The 17,479-nt window shown below is 49.0% G+C and overlaps 1 protein-coding gene across 1 annotated transcript; it reads right to left on the reverse strand.

Annotated features, from left to right (window-relative positions):
- Positions 278-6,927, reverse strand: SLC46A1 (solute carrier family 46 member 1). The gene is made up of 5 exons (XM_018064295.1): positions 6,638-6,927; positions 4,680-5,532; positions 3,279-3,362; positions 1,370-1,526; positions 278-854 (listed from the first exon to the last, which is right to left on the reverse strand). The coding sequence occupies exons 1-5, from the start codon at positions 6,863-6,865 to the stop codon at positions 797-799; spliced, it is 1,380 nt and encodes a 459-aa protein (XP_017919784.1). The 5' UTR covers positions 6,866-6,927; the 3' UTR covers positions 278-796.

Here is a 17,479-nt window from a genome sequence, read left to right on the forward strand (position 1 = left end):
GATCGGTCCTGGGATTTCTTTGGAAGGACTGATACTGAAGCTGAAAATCTAGTACTTTGGCCACTTCATGCGAAGAGTTGACTCATTGGAAAAGACTCTGATGCTGGAAGGGATTGGGGGCAGGAGGAGGAGGGGACGACAGAGGATGAGATGGCTGGATGGCATCAAGGACTCGATGGACGTGAGTCTGAGTGAACTCCAGGAGTTGGTAATGGACAGGGAGGCCTGGTGTGCTGCGATTCATGGGGCTGCAAAGAGTCTGACACGACTGAGCAACTGAACTGAACTGATGATGATTGGCACTGCTAAGCCCAGCAGATTAATTCCCACCCAGAAACAGCAGCATTCTCCCTCCAGGGGACACCAAGTCCCTCCCCCAAAGGTACCATATTCATAACTAAGGAGTGATGAATTGAACACTGAGCTGCCCAGTTTGTGCTGGAAGCAGAGGTGCCAGCCCTCAGGCTTCAACTGGTCCCTCCGTCAGGACCTCTCCCCTCCCCTGGAGGGTTCTGTGTGATTCATGGCCTAAAGGGTAAACAGATCCCTGTTCCAAATAGGGGCTCCCCCACCACCTGCCCTGAGTGGATGACAATTCAAGATCTGGGAGTCATACGCTGGCACGGCTGTGGATGAGGCAGGGGCCTTGGTCCAGGTTGACCATTCTGTCCAAGGTGAACATGGCCCTTTGGGGGGATTTGCCGCTATGCTAAGGGCTGGGATCCAGATGCGTCTCCTTCCAGTTGGTCAGCACTCACGTTGCTCCTCTTGCCCTCTGTCCTTGGGTCCAGGCAGATCAGGGGCTCTGGGAAAACTCCTGGAATTCAGGGCAATGATTATCCCTTTCCAGTATCCTGTGAGAGACCAGAGAGAGGGTTCAGACTTAACATGGGGGGGACCCTCACCTCCTGGAGGAGTGACATGGGCTTTATTGGGTGCGCTGGTCCAGGTAACCCTCCCTCCCCAAGCTAAGAGGTGGAAGACAAAACAGAGGGCTCGGGGAAAGAGAAGCAAGTGGGTCAGGTGAGCATGGGGCCCAGCCACAGCTATCCCAGGAAGCTGTCCAGGCTTCCCTTTAGCACATTTCTGCCACGGTTGTTGCATCTGTAAAATGGGAATGGAGAGGGGCGAAGGGATCTGAGTGCGAGAACACAGCCTTGCCAAGCAGCACTGTGAGCGTGTCCCTTCCCCTACTGGCCTCTGCCTTGCCCCTGGAGAACCGCTCCCAGAGAATTAGGCAACCATCTGCAAGGGGAGAGAGACACCCACAGGGGAAGAGCTCCAGAAACGAGGAGGTTGGGAGGAGGAGGAAGAGGAGCCCTTTAGGTAATCGGCTCCATTCTGACCGTGAGTCACAGCCCTGTATTACCCCATCAGGATGGCCGGAATGAAGAGCAGTCCAGCTCCCAGGAGGAAGGGGAAGCCCTTCATGAGGTTCAGGGTGGCTGGGTAGAGCGAGTTGAAGATGCCGGAGGCCATCAGCATGGCCAAGCCATTCACACAGGCCAGAGCAGAAAAGAGAGCACCTGTGAAGAAATAAATACCACACAGCAATTTGAAAGACCTAAATGCAAATGCTGGCACTACTACCCAACAGCTGTGTGATCGTGGGCAAGCCACTTCACCTGGGTCTGACCTTTCCCACCTATAAACCCTACATCATGTGTTGTGTGTGATAAGGCTTCAGTGACGTCATACATGGAGAGCACCTGTGCTATAAACTAAACGGCTATTGTTAAATCTATTACAAGGACATGTGATGTCTTCTCGAAGAAGTTTGATAAAGTCTGATAAAATCATGTGGGGTTTATCCCCTTTGGGATCATCACCTGTTTAGGATAAATTTCTGGGTTAATTCTCAGTTTCAACACTTATTAGCTGTGTGATCACTGAATAAGTCATTTATCTTTCTGGGTTTCTGTCCCCCTTCTGTTAAACAAGGACATTACCTTTCGTGGATTGTTAGGAATGCTGGAAACATTATATATACAGGTAAAGCAGCTATGCCAGGGCCTGCCCTCCTAGAGGCAGTCAGTTAGCAAAGGCTGTTCTTTTCTCCTGTTCCTCTTGGCATCTCTGGGCACAGTGAAGGAGCTAGAAAAAGGCTTATTGAGTGAAGGGATGGAAACAACAGAATGGTTGTGAATGAATGGTTCTGGAGACAACAGAACCCACGATGGGATATATGACATGAAAATCTCTGCCATCGCCAGAACCTCTTTCCCGAGTAGAAGGGAAAAGGAGGATAAGCCAGATGTTTTCTGACTGTGATCTAAAGACCCAGTGACCTGAGAAACTACTCTTTATAGATATGCCAACAGAACACAAATTGCAAAATAAGCTCAACCCTGGGCTTCCCTGGTGACTCGGATGGTAAAGAATCTGTCTGCAGTGTGGGAGACTCGGGTTGGATTCCTGGGTCAGGAAGATTCCCTGGGAGAAGGGAATGGCAACCCACTCGTACTATTGCCTGGAGAGCTTCAAGGGCAAAGGAGCCTGGTGGGCTACAGTCCAGGGGGTCGCACACAACTGAGTCAGATACAACTGAGTGATTAACACTTTCATTTCACTTTTGCTTTGAAGCTCAACCTAACAGAAGTTGAGATTAAACTATCAGACTGTCAAAGCTCGACGGGCCTCCAGATGTCACTAAAAGCAATTCACGTGTGTTACAGATGAGGAAACAGGCCCAGAGAGGGAAAGGGACCTAACCAAGATCACACAGCCGGTGTGACAGAACCAGGACTAAAAACACAGATCCTAAGCCCTGGTGCTCTTAAAAACACACCTGGGTGTGCTACCTAGATCCACCACTTACTGAGTGATCTTAGGTGAATCAGCTGAACACTCTGGGCCTTTGTTTCATCTGCCATGCGGAAACAATGAAACCTAAGTCACCAAGCTGTTTTGTCTCATTTGAGCTTGGACACTGTGACCCCAGGAAAGCAGGGGCCTGGGCATGGTCACGTCCATTTTGCAGATGGAAAAGCTGAATTCTGGAAAGGGTAAATCCTCTGCTGGGCTTAAAAACATAAGCCCAGCAAAAGAACATAATCACATGCAGCTGACTGCAAATTCCAATTCTGATTTGGTCAGGAAATGCAAATCCCTGTGGTCCTCTGGCAGCCCTGGGTGCTTGGACAGCAACACAGTTGTCTTAGCTACTTTTCCAGGGTGGGAGGAAGGAAGGTAAGCTCCTCCCAGCCCATGGCTGCCCTCGGCCCAGTTTAGGCAACATTGGCCTGAGGAACCAGACGCGGGCTGACCCTGATACTCACCCTGCTCCGATTGCCTCACCAGTCTAGATAGCTTGGCCCGGATGATAGGGGTGACGACCAACGACAGGAAAAGGAGCCCGTACCCTGGGGAGAAAGAAGGAAAGATTGAGAGAATGGGCTGGGGAGGGGGTGCTCCAGTGAGATGCAGCAGAGCTCTTGTGTCCACGCCATGAGGGACGCAGGTTAGACGCTGGAAGAACTTCCCTGATGAGGAAGGAGACCATGAGGGCGTACAGTAAGCACACAGGAAATGCGAGTTCCTTTTCACTGGACATTTAGTGACTCACAGGCTCACCCTGTTCCTTAGGGACTGTTTCTCTTCCTTGCGCAACTGTCACCTCCTCAGCAAAACTGCAAACTGTTCAAGGACCGTGGAGCCTCCAAAGTGGGCACACGACGAGGCCCCGCCCCCAGAGCCCCTGAAGATGACAGGCACCCCCAAAGCCCTGAGCAATGACAGTGCCTTCATCACCTCTGCAGCCCTGAAGGCGCTGAGCCCAGCACACGGAAGATGTGCATGGAGGATGCTGTGTGTAGAAGGAAAGGTGCCTGGCCCTCATCAGCTGCACTGTCCGGAGGAGCAGCCACATTAAGAAGTCTGTGATTACTGGGACTTCCCTGGTGGCCCAGTGGTTGAGACGCCACTTTCCAATGCAGGGGACGAAGGTTCGGTCCCTGGTTGGGGAACTAAGATGCCACATGGCTCGGGGCAACTAAGCCTGCGTGCTGCAACTAGAGAGGGCCAAGTGCTGCAGCAACTGAGGCCTCGAACTCTAGAGCCCATGTGCAGCAACAAGAGAAAGCCTGTGTGCCTCCATGCCAAACATTAAAAAAAATCTTTGTTTTAATCTGTGATTACTAAGTGGCTGACTGTACACATTTTCAGGCTCTATTAAATCTGTTCATTCAGGAAAGTGAACTTCCTCATTTTCAGCTGTCCCCTCCAACCAAAAAAAAATGAGAAGAACAAACACAAGCAGGAATCTGATAGCTGTGGTCTGAGAAGGCTGGCTTTTTAAAAAAACCCAAGGTCCTGTGACCCTTATCAGAGAAGTGAGCATTAAGGCATTAACAGCATGGACTTTGCTTAAAAGCACCAGGGGAGGGAGGAGTGAAGCAATTATCGTACAAGTGATACTGTTGTCTTTGGCTCTATCTTACAATATTTATGGTTGGTAATGTGAATTAATTACTTTGGCTACTGAAGGTCTATCTTTTCTGTATAACAGGTGGGTTTTTTTTTTTTTTTTTTTTTAATGACATTTCTTAGTCATTTGTCCTCCAGTGCAGGCTAGGGCCACAGTGATGTTTCCAAAGACATGGGCATGAAGTGCATTTGGGGACAGCACGTGGCCACCCAGTAATTCTGAAACAAACTGTCGCTGAACCCATACACTTTACCTGTGAACATGAGGGGTGTGATGGTAGCAAATGCGAAGACCATCATCCCCAGGATATTGAAGACCAGGCCGATCTCAGCCACCCAGGTGTCGGCCAGGCAGTACTGCAGAAGCCGCAGGCCCAGCAGACTGGTGAGGTATGGGAGCTGCTGAGCTGCAGAACCGTAGCTGATCAGCTGAGAGTCCCAGCAGAGGGGTGCACTCAGCTCATAGATGGTCAGGATGTCCTGGGCCCCAAGGTGCACTGTGATCATCACGAAGATGGCCACTGAGTACAGGGCTAAGTGCTTCCTGGACTTCTCCAGGGCCTGGGTCACATAGAGCTGGATGATGGATCGGTGGTGACGGAGTGTGAAGAGACGGGTAGGTGTCCGCTCCTTCACTGTCTCACCAAAGCAGAATGCTGCATAGAGAGTCATGACGGTCAGCAAGGCCAAGGCGAGCCAGAAGGGGTTGACATAAACCTGCTCCTGGAGCAAGGAGCCACCAGTGAAGCTCGCCAGCATTCCCGCCACCCCAATGCATGCTTCCAACAGGGCCATTCGGATAGTACGGGTGCGGCTGGAGCTGACATCAGCCACGGAGGCAAAGCCAGCGGCCAGGAGCCCACTGAAATCGCCAAGGAGGGCACAAAGGATGCGGCCCAGTACCAAGTAGCCGACGTGGAGGTGCAGCTGAACCACAAAGATGGACAGCACAGTCTGGAGCAGCAGGCCGAGGGAGGCCAGCACCAGCAGCGGGCGGCGGCCCACACAGTCACTCCAGGCGCCCAGCAGGGTGGCCGAGAAGAGTCCCACCAGGAAGCCGCCCACGTTCATGTAGAGGGTCCAGTGGGAGGTAAGTGTCTCCACTTCCTGTGGGGGCAAGAGTTGTATTATGGGGACGGGGAGAGCTATCCCTCCCTCTGGGCTGCCCACCCCCCACACTGTCACCAACCTGGGAGATACAGGGATCTGGACTTTCTCTGAAGCCCTAAACCTCAAGAGAATTTTAGTATGGATGCTGGAGAGGGTATGGGAAATTTGTAAGATCCATTCCTTACTTTTACCACTGTGAATGAAAAATGCTGCTGCTATATCAGGGTTCAATCCCTGAGTTGGAAAGATCCCCTAGAGAAGGAAATGGCAACCCACTCCAGTATTCTTGCCTGGGAAATCCCATGGATGGAGGAGCCTGGTGGGCTACAGTCCATGGGGTTGCAAAGAGTCAGATACGACTGAGTGACTAACACTTATCATTTGTAACCTTTTTCTTTTTTTCATTTGTAATCTTTTGATGTTCCTCCAACCTGGTTTTTATCACGAAACTCCTATATATTCTGGCTCCTCCCTTATCTCTCAGGAGCAGTCCTTCGGAGCTGTTTGAGAGACTGCCCCCAGGGCTTGAGTCCTCAGAAAGTTAGCTAAATAAGACAATTTTCAGGGCTTCCCTGGTGGCTCAGTGGTAAAGAATCCACCTGCCAGTGCACGAGACACAGGTTCAGTTCCTGGTCAGGGAAGATTCCACCCGCTGCAGGCCAACCAAGCCTGTGTGCCACAACTACTGAGCTGTGCTCTAGAGCCCCTGTCCCCAAACAAGGGAAGCCGCCTCAGTGAGAAGGCCCAGGACTCTGCATCTAGAGAGTAGCCTCCACTTGACACAACTGGAGAAAAGTCGGGGCAACCATGAAGACCCAGCATAGCCGAACATAAAGTTGAAAATACTCTCATCTTTTTAAGTTTGCATTTTGTTTTTTCAGAAATACCCCCTTGTTAACCCTCAAAGCTCGCTTTATCTGCATCAGCTTTAAGCATCTCGACACCAACTTCTCAGGCTCCAACTTTTGCTCCCGCCCCGCCCACCACCCAAGATCCTAACCCCCCGCGGCCGTCCCCAGTCTTTACCCAGGGCCCGCCCCTGCCACGCTCCTCGCTTCTCCGCACCCCCCCCCCGCCCCACGTCCACGCGCGCGGCCCCTACCTGCGCGATGGGGTTCACGCTGTGGTTGCTGCAGCTGCCCCTGTGACGGGTGCCGTTGTAGCCAAGGTCTGCACTGAAGCGGTGCCACAGGTACTGCGTGGTGACCGGGCCCTGCAGGACCAAGGCGAAGTTGGCGAGGAAGACGAGTGGCTCCACGCAGCCGCGGCACAGCACGGACCGGGTGGGCCAGGCGCGGGGCTCGCCCGGGGAGTTCGCGCGCCCCTCCATGCTTGCGGGTTCCTTGCAGAGTTGGCGCAAGGCAGAAGGTTCATGTTTCTGCGCCTGCGCTCAGCGTCATTTTTTTTTTTTTTAAGTGGGCGGGACGGAGCCAGGACTGGTGAGCCCCTCCTTCCTCTCAGCCCCTCCCTCTCTGGGCTAGGAAGGGCAGGCGGGCCCCCCCCTCCTCGAAACCCCTGTCTTACAAAGTGACCTCGCCTGCAAACTGTGCCAAGATATCGCCTGGCACTCCTTCCCAGGCCCCGAAAACCCCATAACAGTAGGAGAATATCAATAATTAACATTCATTGATCACTTCTGTGCTGGGCGCTGTACTAAACTCCACGTGGGTTAATCTCCCAACAACTTTATAAGCTAGTTATTGTTAAGGATCCCAATTTACCCATAAAGAGACAAGAACAATCGGGCATTCAAAGCCGAGCTGGAAAAACACGCGACTTCTGATGTCTGTGCTGATGTTCTGCCCTGCGACAGAGCGGCTCGGTGGATAAAAGTGCAGCCTCCTAGGTGCTTAATTCCATCACCTAGGTTCTGGGCATGCCACTTGGCTCTTGGGGCCTCCGTTTCCTCATCTTTAAAAGGATGGTGCTAATAGAATGTGACTCAAAGCGTTGCTCGGGAAGCGCAATGCCTGATATATTGTAAATGCTATTATTGTAATGAATAGACTGTCACTTGTTCCCCTTCTGCCCACAGAATCTTTTTCCTGGGAAGCTAATCTGTTTCTGGGGCTGGGTCATGGCTCTGCAGTGCCCTTGGAGGAGCAGAGGAGGAGGAGGAGGAGGAGGAGGAGATGGTGGAGGGCCTGGAGGCCCTTAAGTGTGGCCCTACTTTGGTGCTCCTACTACAGAAATAGGGGCAGAAGGCTGTTGGATCTCTATCTGGCCCTGTTTTATTGACTGTAAAAGAGAATAGTACTACTTGACTTTCTTCCTTATCAGTGCATTTATTGAATGCCCCTTGTGTGTTGGGGACTGTGGACAGGAGAGGTCCTGGAAACACTGCAATGTAAAGAGAAAAAAAAAAATGTTGCCTGCCATTCCAGTTCTGTAGGGATCAAGCCATTAGCAGCTACAGTCACTCACCATCCACCCTAGGGCAGTATACTGAAGGGCCTTCTGTGCTTTGAACCCCAGCCCCAGATAGTTGAGATCATTTAGGGAAAAATCTCAGTGATCCCAGATTCTTGTGTCTTCCCATACACTGAAGAGTTGTTGTTGTTGTGTCAGTAAGTCATGTCTGACTCTGCAAGTACTCAAATCACCCTGTTCTTTGTGGTTTGCTGTTAATTTTCTTATGTTTGACTGTTTCTTTACCTGTTTGTTTGTGGCTGTTTTTTTTTTTTGCTACACCTCGAAGGATGTAGAACTTCCCTGCATCCTCTGCAGTGGAAACCAGGAGTCTTAACCACTGAATCACCAGGGAAGTCCCTCAACTAGATGTTTTTCTTTCCATTGGGTGACTGATTAGTGGCTAGTGGCCTTATAGAACTGGAATGGCAGGCAATATATATATATTTTTTTTTTTTTTTTAACACTATTGTGATAGGATACTGAAGCTGGGAGGGATTGGGGGCAGGAGGAGAAGGGGACGACAGAGGATGAGATGGCTGGATGGCATCACTGACTTGATGGACGTGAGTTTGAGTGAACTCCGGGAGTTGGTGATGGACAGGGAGGCCTGCCATGCTGCGATTCATGGGGTCACAGAGAGTCGGACTCCACTGAGCAACTGAACTGAACTGAACTGATTGTGTTTCCAGAACTCCTCCCTCCCCACCCCACCCAACCCCCTAGTATAGTCCTGGACATACAGAAGAACTCACATACATCCTGGTTTCTCCGTTGCCTCTTCAGAACAATTTCTTAGAGCTCAGTAAGAAACTGAATAAACCCAACTCGCAGTTCTAATGTTGTGCGTTTTTTTCAAGTTGACAGCAATGAGGAAACAAAGCCCTTACCGGGGAGAGGGGTGGTGTGGGCTGTAGTTTGTAGAATGGTGGGGGAGAGACATCAAACAGTCCTACTAATCCATGCAAGATTTCAACTGCAGAAAGTGCTGTAGAGGAGACAAGCTGTGGAGCTCTAAGGGCACAAATTTAGGAGCCTGGCCAGGTCTGGAAGGAGCTAAACCAGGAAAGGCTACCTTCCCTAACAACAGGGCAGCTGACTGGATTTCTAGAGGCAAGCCTTGTGCCATGACCCATTAGCCTAATTCTTGGGGTGGTGGGGGCTCCATTTCTGGCCATCATGGCTATGTGTGAGCTCGTTGCTGGCTTATTAATTATCGCCTACCTCCCCTGAGCCAAAAGGAGCCCCAGGCTGAGACAAGGTAGACGCTAGCTAGATATGGTAGACTGAAGGATGCCTGCACCCCCAACAGCCATCACCATCCCCAGCTCTTCCTGAAGTGAAATGAAAGTCACTCAGTTGTGTCTGACTCTTTGTGACCCCATGGACTATACAGTCAATGGAATTCTCCAGCCAGAATACTGGGGTGGGTAGCTGTTTCCTTCTCCAGGGGATCTTCCCGACCCAGGGATCGAACCTAGGTCTCCCACACTGTAGGCAGATTCTTTACCAGCTGAGCCACAAGGGAAGCCCAAGAATACTGGTGTGGGTAGCCTATCCCTTCTCCAGCAAATCTTCCCAACCCAAGTCTTCCTAGAGATAGGAAACAGTACGTGAAACATACAAGCCCCTGGGTTGGTTCCCTCCGAGTCCGTAGTCTTGAAGCAGGATTTTGTTTTCCTGTCCAGGGATAGCCAGTCCACCAGAGGTGGAGACTAGAAGCAAAGTTCTGTGATTCTCTCCCCAATTGGAAGCAAAAATGTTTCAAGGAGGCAAACGCTGCAAAACACATACAAAGCGTATTATTAGAGACACAGCACAAAGTATGGGAGGGCACACAAAGAAACAGCTTATTTATGTCAGAAGCAGGGCAGGAATACAGATGTCCAGAATAAGGAGCACAGTAAGAGGAGCTTTAAGCCCCTTATATCAGACAGTCCTTTCAGGTGTGTGTGTGTGTGTGTGTGTGTGTGTGTGTGTGTGTGTGTGTGTGTGTGTGTGTGTGTGTGTGTGTGTGTGTGTTCAGTCATGTCTGACTCTTTGTGACCCTGTGGACTGTAGCCTACCAGGCTCCTCTGACCATGGAATTTTCCAGGCAAGAATACTGGAGTGGGCAGCCATTTCCTACTCCAGGAGATCTTCCCGACACAGGGATCAAACCCAAGCCCCTGTCTCCTGCATTAGCCGGCAGATTCTTTAGCACGAGTGCCACCTGGGAAGCTGGGTCTTTGTTCACTTCTAGTCGAATGTCTTATTTCTTTTTTCACATCTGACTGGTCCTTGGACTCTCCCCAAGATGCATGCACAACTTTTTGCTAGGATGGATCCCGCCACAGAAGCCTGTGGATACATTTCCACTCTTATTATGGGGTGAGGCTTCCTCTCTTTTGGACCCCCAAGAAGCCTTCCTGCACATGTGCAGACAGGAACGTCTTCCTTGACCTGAGAAGTGGGCACCTTATCTCCTAACTTTAGCAGAGCTCAGCTTTTGCCACCTGCTTTGTCCTTGGGAGTGTCTGGGTGAGAACAAAACTTCTATTTTACTCCACTTGACAAACACCAGCTCTCCAGCCCAGGGGCCCGTCTATCTCCTGCCTGCATGAAAACTTGGCCCAGTTAGGTAAGCTGCAGTGAGGAAAGGGTGGTGTCCAGCTGAAATCTCTCTTTTTTTTAAATTTAATTAATTTTTTTAAAATTTTATTTTGGCTGTGCTGGGTCTTTGTTGCAGTGCACAGGCTTTCTCTAGTTGTGGAGAGCAGGAGCTACTCTTTGTCATGGTTCAAGAGTTTCTCATTGCAGTGGCTTCTCTTGTTGCACACAGGCTATAGGGTACATGGGCTTCAGCAGCTGTGGCTCGAGGGCTCCAGAGCTCAGAATCAGCATTTGTGATATACAGGCTTAGTTGCCCCAAGGTAGGTGGAATCTTCTTGGACTAGGGATCGAACTGCTGTCCTCCACATTAGCAGGCAGATTCTTCACCACTGAGGCATCAGAGAAGTCCACACTACTTTTTTTTTTTTTTTTTTTTTTAAGGTTGCTCCCTGCACCAAGGAGGATCTTAGCTCTCTGACCAGGGATGGAACTTGTGCCTCCTGCTTTGGGAGCGGGGAGTCTTAAGCACTGGAACACCAGGGAAGTTGTCAGCTGAAATCTTAGAATCGTTTCCAGATAAAGAACTAAGACTGAAAGGCAGAGGGCCAAGGTCCATCTCTGGAAATGGGACAGGGTGTGGCTTGTCCCAGAGCTGGAGCCCTCAGTCCCCACTCGGGAAGAGGCCCCTTCTCTGATGAAATAAGATTATTTTTAAGTCAGGGCAAGAACATTTTTAAACATAAAATTCTCTCTCTGCCCATTTGAGCCACTACCCCTTGCCCTTTACTGTGCATTAAGAAGCTGTGTAAGACGTTAACTAGATCCCCTTAGAAGACCCAGCAATGCCTGTTCAACCCCTACCTCCTCCAGAAAAAAAAGCATTTTTCTCCTGACACCAGCAAGGTAACTCCTTAGGAGACCTTTCTTTCTCAGTCCTGTAAAGGGGTCACACTAACCCACAACTAGCCATCCTGCACTATGTAAACTGTCAGTATTTTTATGTATAACCTTTTGTCTCAAAAATTTATATAAAGGTAGGACAATCTTCAGAGCTTTCTGGAAGACCATCTCCCAGGTTATACTCCTCAGATTGGTTTTCTTTTCTTCTTTCTCTTTTATATTTTTAATTCTTTTAATATAAACATGCATTTTAGTCATGGAAAATAAAAATTTTTTTAATCTGATGATGTTCTTCTACTTTTTAAAAAAATTTTTTAAAGTAGTAGACTTTTAAAGGTGTAAGCTTGTGGAATTTTAGTTCCCCAACCAGGGATTGAACCTGGGCCCTCTGAAGTGAAAGCATGGAGTCCTAACTACTGGACCACCAGGGAATTCCTCCCCTTGGAATTCTGGAGACATCAACAGGACCTGACTTTCCTTGAACCAGGCACTGTGTGAGAGCATTACGTATTATCTTAGTCAATCCTCACCACAACCTTATGAAGTAGGCACTGTTATTTTTACAGATGACATTACCTATGGCTTAGAGAGATACAGGAAAAATCCTTCCTACTCTGGGCATAGCTTACATCCATTCCAGTGTTTGCTGGATTCCAAGCCTCGGTAAATCTTAGTCCTGTACCAGGACTACCCTTCCCACCTTGCTTAGCCTTAGTAAACTCCTGTTCATCCTTCAAGATCCACCTCTGCACCACACTTCTAGGCAGAATTAGTAACTGCCCAGCACTCCAGTACTCTTGCCTGGAAAATCCTATGGACGGAGGAGCCTGGTAGGCTGCCGTCCATGGGGTTGCTAAGAGTCGGATGACTGAGCGGCTTCACTTTCACGCATTGGAGAAGGAAATGGCAACCCACTCCAGTGCTCTGTCTGGAGAATCCCAGGGACGGGGGAGCCTGGTGGGCTGCCGTCTATGGCGTCGCACAGAGTCGGACACGACTGAAGTGACTTAGCAGTAGCAGCAGCAGCATATGCTTCCACAAGACTGTTTTCATGCTTCTAACCCTGTTTTAGACTCCACCTAGTTATAAATATGTGTTCATGGGTTTGTCTCCTCCCAAACTCTACCCACATCTTACGGGCAGGGCTATTACTTACTCATCTCTGTATCTCCTAGCAGTGAGCCTGGCATGCAATAAGATGAAAAGCCATACACACACTACCACATACAAAACAGATAATCAACAATCAACTATGCAGTACAGGAAACTCTACTCAACCTTCTGTAATAACCTATGTGGGAAAAGAATCTGAAAAAGAAGGAATCTGTATATATCTATCTATCACTAAATCACTTTACTGTACACCTGAAACTAACACAACATTGTGAATCAACTCTACTACAATATAAAATTAAAAAACATTTTTAAAAGATGAAATGGTAAATAGGTTTGATGGCATGCACCAACGCCAGACAATTGATTGCAGCTGCCTGGATTGCTACATCGAGATGAACAATTTCTCTGGCTTGTGGGAAGGAGTCATGTGATCCATTAATTCTGTCTGCCCTGGCCTCAGGAATAAACATCTCTAATGACAGGGTTGTCTAGACCTGGCCTGGGTGCTCTGTAACTTTTGTGGGGAAGCTTTGGAAAAGCCGGGGGAAGCTACAGTGGCTTCTTCACTCCCAGTCAAAGAACCTTGTCTCACAACCAACCACTGTGAGAGAGACAATAGCCAACAAGAGTTCCTCATCCAGACAGCAGTCTTGTCATGACTTCCACTCAAAGCCTGTGCCTGCTTTTCACGGCTGGCCAACCACAGCTTCAGGAGAGCTGTTCTTGTTTTCAGATATTACAAGGGAGGGAAAAGAGAGCATGAGGGTAAAGACATTTCCTGTTTCCGGTTGTTGCTTCTCCCATGCCAGCTCTGAGCTTTGTGTGACTGTGTCCAGATACCACGGATGGTGGTTGCTCTTAAACCGAGCTTGAAGATGGGGAGGAATTTTACCAAAAAGAAGTGAGGCTGTCCCATCTGAAAGCACCAGCTGAGCCTTAGAGCAGAATGCTGGCCAGGATCCAGGGAAGTGCAAAGCTGCGGACATAGCTCCCTAATCACCTACCCTACAGGGGAGGCGCCTTACAACCTAAAGCTTGCAGGATCCCAGTTCCCCAAACAAGGATTGAACCCAGACCATGGAGTGAAAGCCCAGAATCCTAACCCCTAGGCCACCAGGGAGCCCCGCCCCCCTGGGTTGGTCTCGTTTTAAACACTTTGTCCTTGGCAGAATGCTTCTCATCCTTCCATCCCTCCATCCATTCACTTAGCATCTTACTGCTTGCCAGGCTCACTGCCAGGTGCTGGGGTGACAGATAAGTGTTTACATAATCCTCTTCCTCAGGGCATTCCCTCAAACAGCATCACCAATTCCAAATCACAATAATAGAAGTATGCAGCTACAGAAATCTGTTCCAAGTGTCTTCACGAGGAGGTCAAAGGATTCACAGCAGAGAAGCTGAATTTTGAAGCATGAGATGGTGAAACAACATCATCAGGCAAACAGAGAGAAGAAATAGAGAAGGGTTTTCTGTGCTATGGGAAAGGCAGGTCCATGAATAGCACAGTTAAATAGCATCATGTTGTGTGTCTTAAAATGTTTTCATTCTTTCAATGTAAATATTTAAAATATGCTATAACAATCTGTCTTGTTTGTAGAGATGTGGATGGACCTAGACACTGTCAGAGTGAAGGAAGTCAGAAAGATAAGAACAAACAGGGTATATTAATGCATATATGTGGAATCTAAAGAGGTGGTATAGATGATCTTATTTGCAAAACAGAAATAGACACAGACGTAGAGAACAAACACATGGACACGAAGGTGGGGAAAGAGGGAGGGTGGGATGAACTGGGAGGTTGGGAATGACGTATATACAGCATTGATACTATGCATAGAATAGTTAACTATTCAGAACCTATGGTATAGTTCAGGGAACCCTACTCAGTGTTCTGTGATGATCTAAATGGGAAAGAAATCCAAAAGGGGGGATATATGTATATGTGAGGGCCTCCCCAATGGCTCAGTAGGTAAAGAATCTGCCTGCATTGCAGGAGACATAGGAGACTCGGGTTCCATCCCTGGGTTGGGAAGATGCCCTGGAGGAGGGCATGGCAACCCACTCCAGTGTTCTTGCCTGGAGACTCCCATGGACAGGGGAGCCTGGAGGCTGCAGGACACAACTGAGCCACCACACACACTCACATGTGTATGTGAAACGGACTCACTTTACTGCACAGTAGAAACTAACAACATGATAAAGCCACTATACTCCAATAAAAATTAATTTTAAAAAATAAAGAGAAAAAATAAAATTTGAAAACCTGTCTTGGGAATTCCCTGGTGGTCCAGTGGTCAGGACTCCATGTCTTCACGGCCATGGTGCGGGTTTGATCCCTGATTGGGGAACTAAGATCCTACAGGCTGCAAGACACTGCCAAGAAAACAAAAGAAAACAAAATATCTTCTCTTATCCTCATGACAACTCTGTGAGAGAACTACTGTTACCCTTATTCTACAGATGAGGACGTTGGAGAGGTTACATGATTTGCCCAAAGACACTCAGAGTAACAGAGTCAGTGTTTGAGTTGGCTTCGGTTTGACTCCAAAGGCTGCAGTTGCCACAGTCTCTGTGGTGGGTTGGTGGTCGTTGAGTCACTAAGTTGTATCTGACTCTTACAACCCCATGGACCGTAGCCTGCAAGGCTCCTCTGTCCATGGGATTCTCCAGGCAAGAATACTGGAGTGGGTTGCCATTTCTTTCTCCAGGGAATCTTCCCAACCCAGAAAACGAACCTGGGTCTCCTGCATTGCAGGCAGATTCTTTACCAACTGAGCTACAAGGGAAGTTCATGGACATATAGCCTGTGGGCTGGATATATGGCCCACATTTGTGTTTTGTTTGAGCGGTACAATGTTTTTAAAAAACTAGTTGGCTCACATAGTATCTTGTAAATTTTGAATTAGTTTCCAACTAACTTTCACGTGAAAATCCAGATTTCTAGATTTTCTCAAAAAGTCAGGGACTTCCCTGGTGGTCCAGTGGTTAAGAATCTGCCTGCCAACGTAGGGGACACGGGTCCTAACCCTGGTCCAGGAAGATTCCACATGTCACAGGGCAACAAAGCCCATGTGCCACAACTAGTGAAGCCTGCAAGCCTCAGTTACTGGACCCAGGCGCTCTAGAGCCCGTGCTGCACACCAAGAGGAGCCACCGCAGTGAGAAGCCCATGCACCGCAACTAGCTCGCTGCAACCAGTTGCCCACATGTAGCAGTGAAAACCCAGCGCAGCCAAAAAAATTTTTTTAATTTTAAATTAAATAGAAAAATTAAAAACAACACAAGATTTAAAAAAAGAAAGAAAACTCAAAACTGTGACAACATTTACGTAAGCCTATTACCTGGTTGAAGCTAGAATGGGACTGTCCTCTGTTTTGAGGCAGGGCGTGTGTTCTCCAGTTCACCACTCCCCCACCATCACTTTCACTCACATAAAAAACACCTGGCCTTGTAGGCCCGCAAGCTTGCAGCCCTTTTACTGGGCTCTGCCATTGTGTGGAAACAGGATTCCAAAGTATCCCAGAGTTTCTACAGAGCTTGTGCTGATGCTTTCTGAACATAAAGCAGATGGAATCACTGTGATACTATGCCACGCGGCTGTAACAAGGGTCTGAAAAGCATTGTTTCCTCCTACACATTTTTAAAAAAAGTACTCCATAGTTGCTTTTCAACGTTGTATTAGTTTCTGTTCTGAATCATGTTTTCATGCTCTGAAACAATAGGTTTCAGGCCTGTGTATACATATATCCCCTCCCTCTTGGACCTCCCTCCTACTCCACTTCTCTAGGTCACCACCGAATACGGAGCTGGGCTCCCTGTCATCGGGTTCTCACTAGCTATCTATTTTATACACGGTAGTGTATGTATGGACTCCCCTCGTGACTCAGAGGTGAAGGAATTAGCCTCCAATGCAGGAGACGCAGTTTCGATCCCTGGGTTGGGAATATCCCCTGGAGAAGGAAATGGCAACCCGCTGTAGTATTTCTTGCCTGGAAATCCCATGGACAGAGGAACCTGGCAGGCTACCGTCCATGGGGTCCTAAAAGAGCTGGACATGATTTAGCAACTGCACAATAACAATGTATCTATGTAAATCCTAATCTCCCAGCTTGTCCCCTGTCCCCTCCCCCCCACTGCCCTGGGTCCACATGTCTGTATCTCAATTCCTGCCCTGGAAATAGGTTCATTAGCTGTAAGCCCAGTGGGCTTCCCAGGTGGCGCTAGTGGTAAAGAACTCACCTACCAATCAGGTAGATGTAAGAGATACAGGTTCAATCCCTGGGTTGGAAAGATCCCCTGGAGGAGGGCATGGCAACCCACTCCAGTATTCTTGCCTGGGGAATCCCATGGACAGGGAAGCCCGGTGGGTTTCAGTCCACAGGGTCCCAAAGAGTCGGACACGATAGAAGTGACTTTGTGTATGCACGCAAGGCCACCATAATCCAGTACTGCTACACCTTACAGCAACAGGGAAAGAGTGTGAGGCCAGAGAGGTCGGCAGGGGCCAGATGATGCCCCTGAGGAGTTCAATTTTGATCTTACTGGGTTCGAGGTATCTGTGTGACATCCCGGTGGAGGGGCCTCCTGATGGGCAGCTGCACACAGAGCTCGTGAGGAACAGAGGGGCTGGAGTCATCATCCCCTGATAGAGTCAGGGGTGGGGTACAGACCCTCCTGAGAAGACAAGTGACAAGGAGCCTGGGCAGGAGGCTATGAGGAGCACAACCAGTTCAGATGGACAGAGGAAGAAGGAGTGGACAGAGAGGGAGAAAGGGGAGAAGACGAGTGCTGAGAAAGCCAAGAGAGAAGAATTTGCAGGCAACATTGGTGACACGTGGGATACCAAAGAGAAATCAAGGCAACTGGGGGTCAGCGCTGGGCACCCCAGAAGTTTCAGCCAGTGAGACAAGGCTAGGGAAGTCTAGAA

This window comes from Capra hircus, chromosome 19 (assembly GCF_001704415.2).
Source record: "Capra hircus breed San Clemente chromosome 19, ASM170441v1, whole genome shotgun sequence".
Classification (NCBI taxonomy): Eukaryota; Metazoa; Chordata; class Mammalia; order Artiodactyla; family Bovidae; genus Capra; species Capra hircus.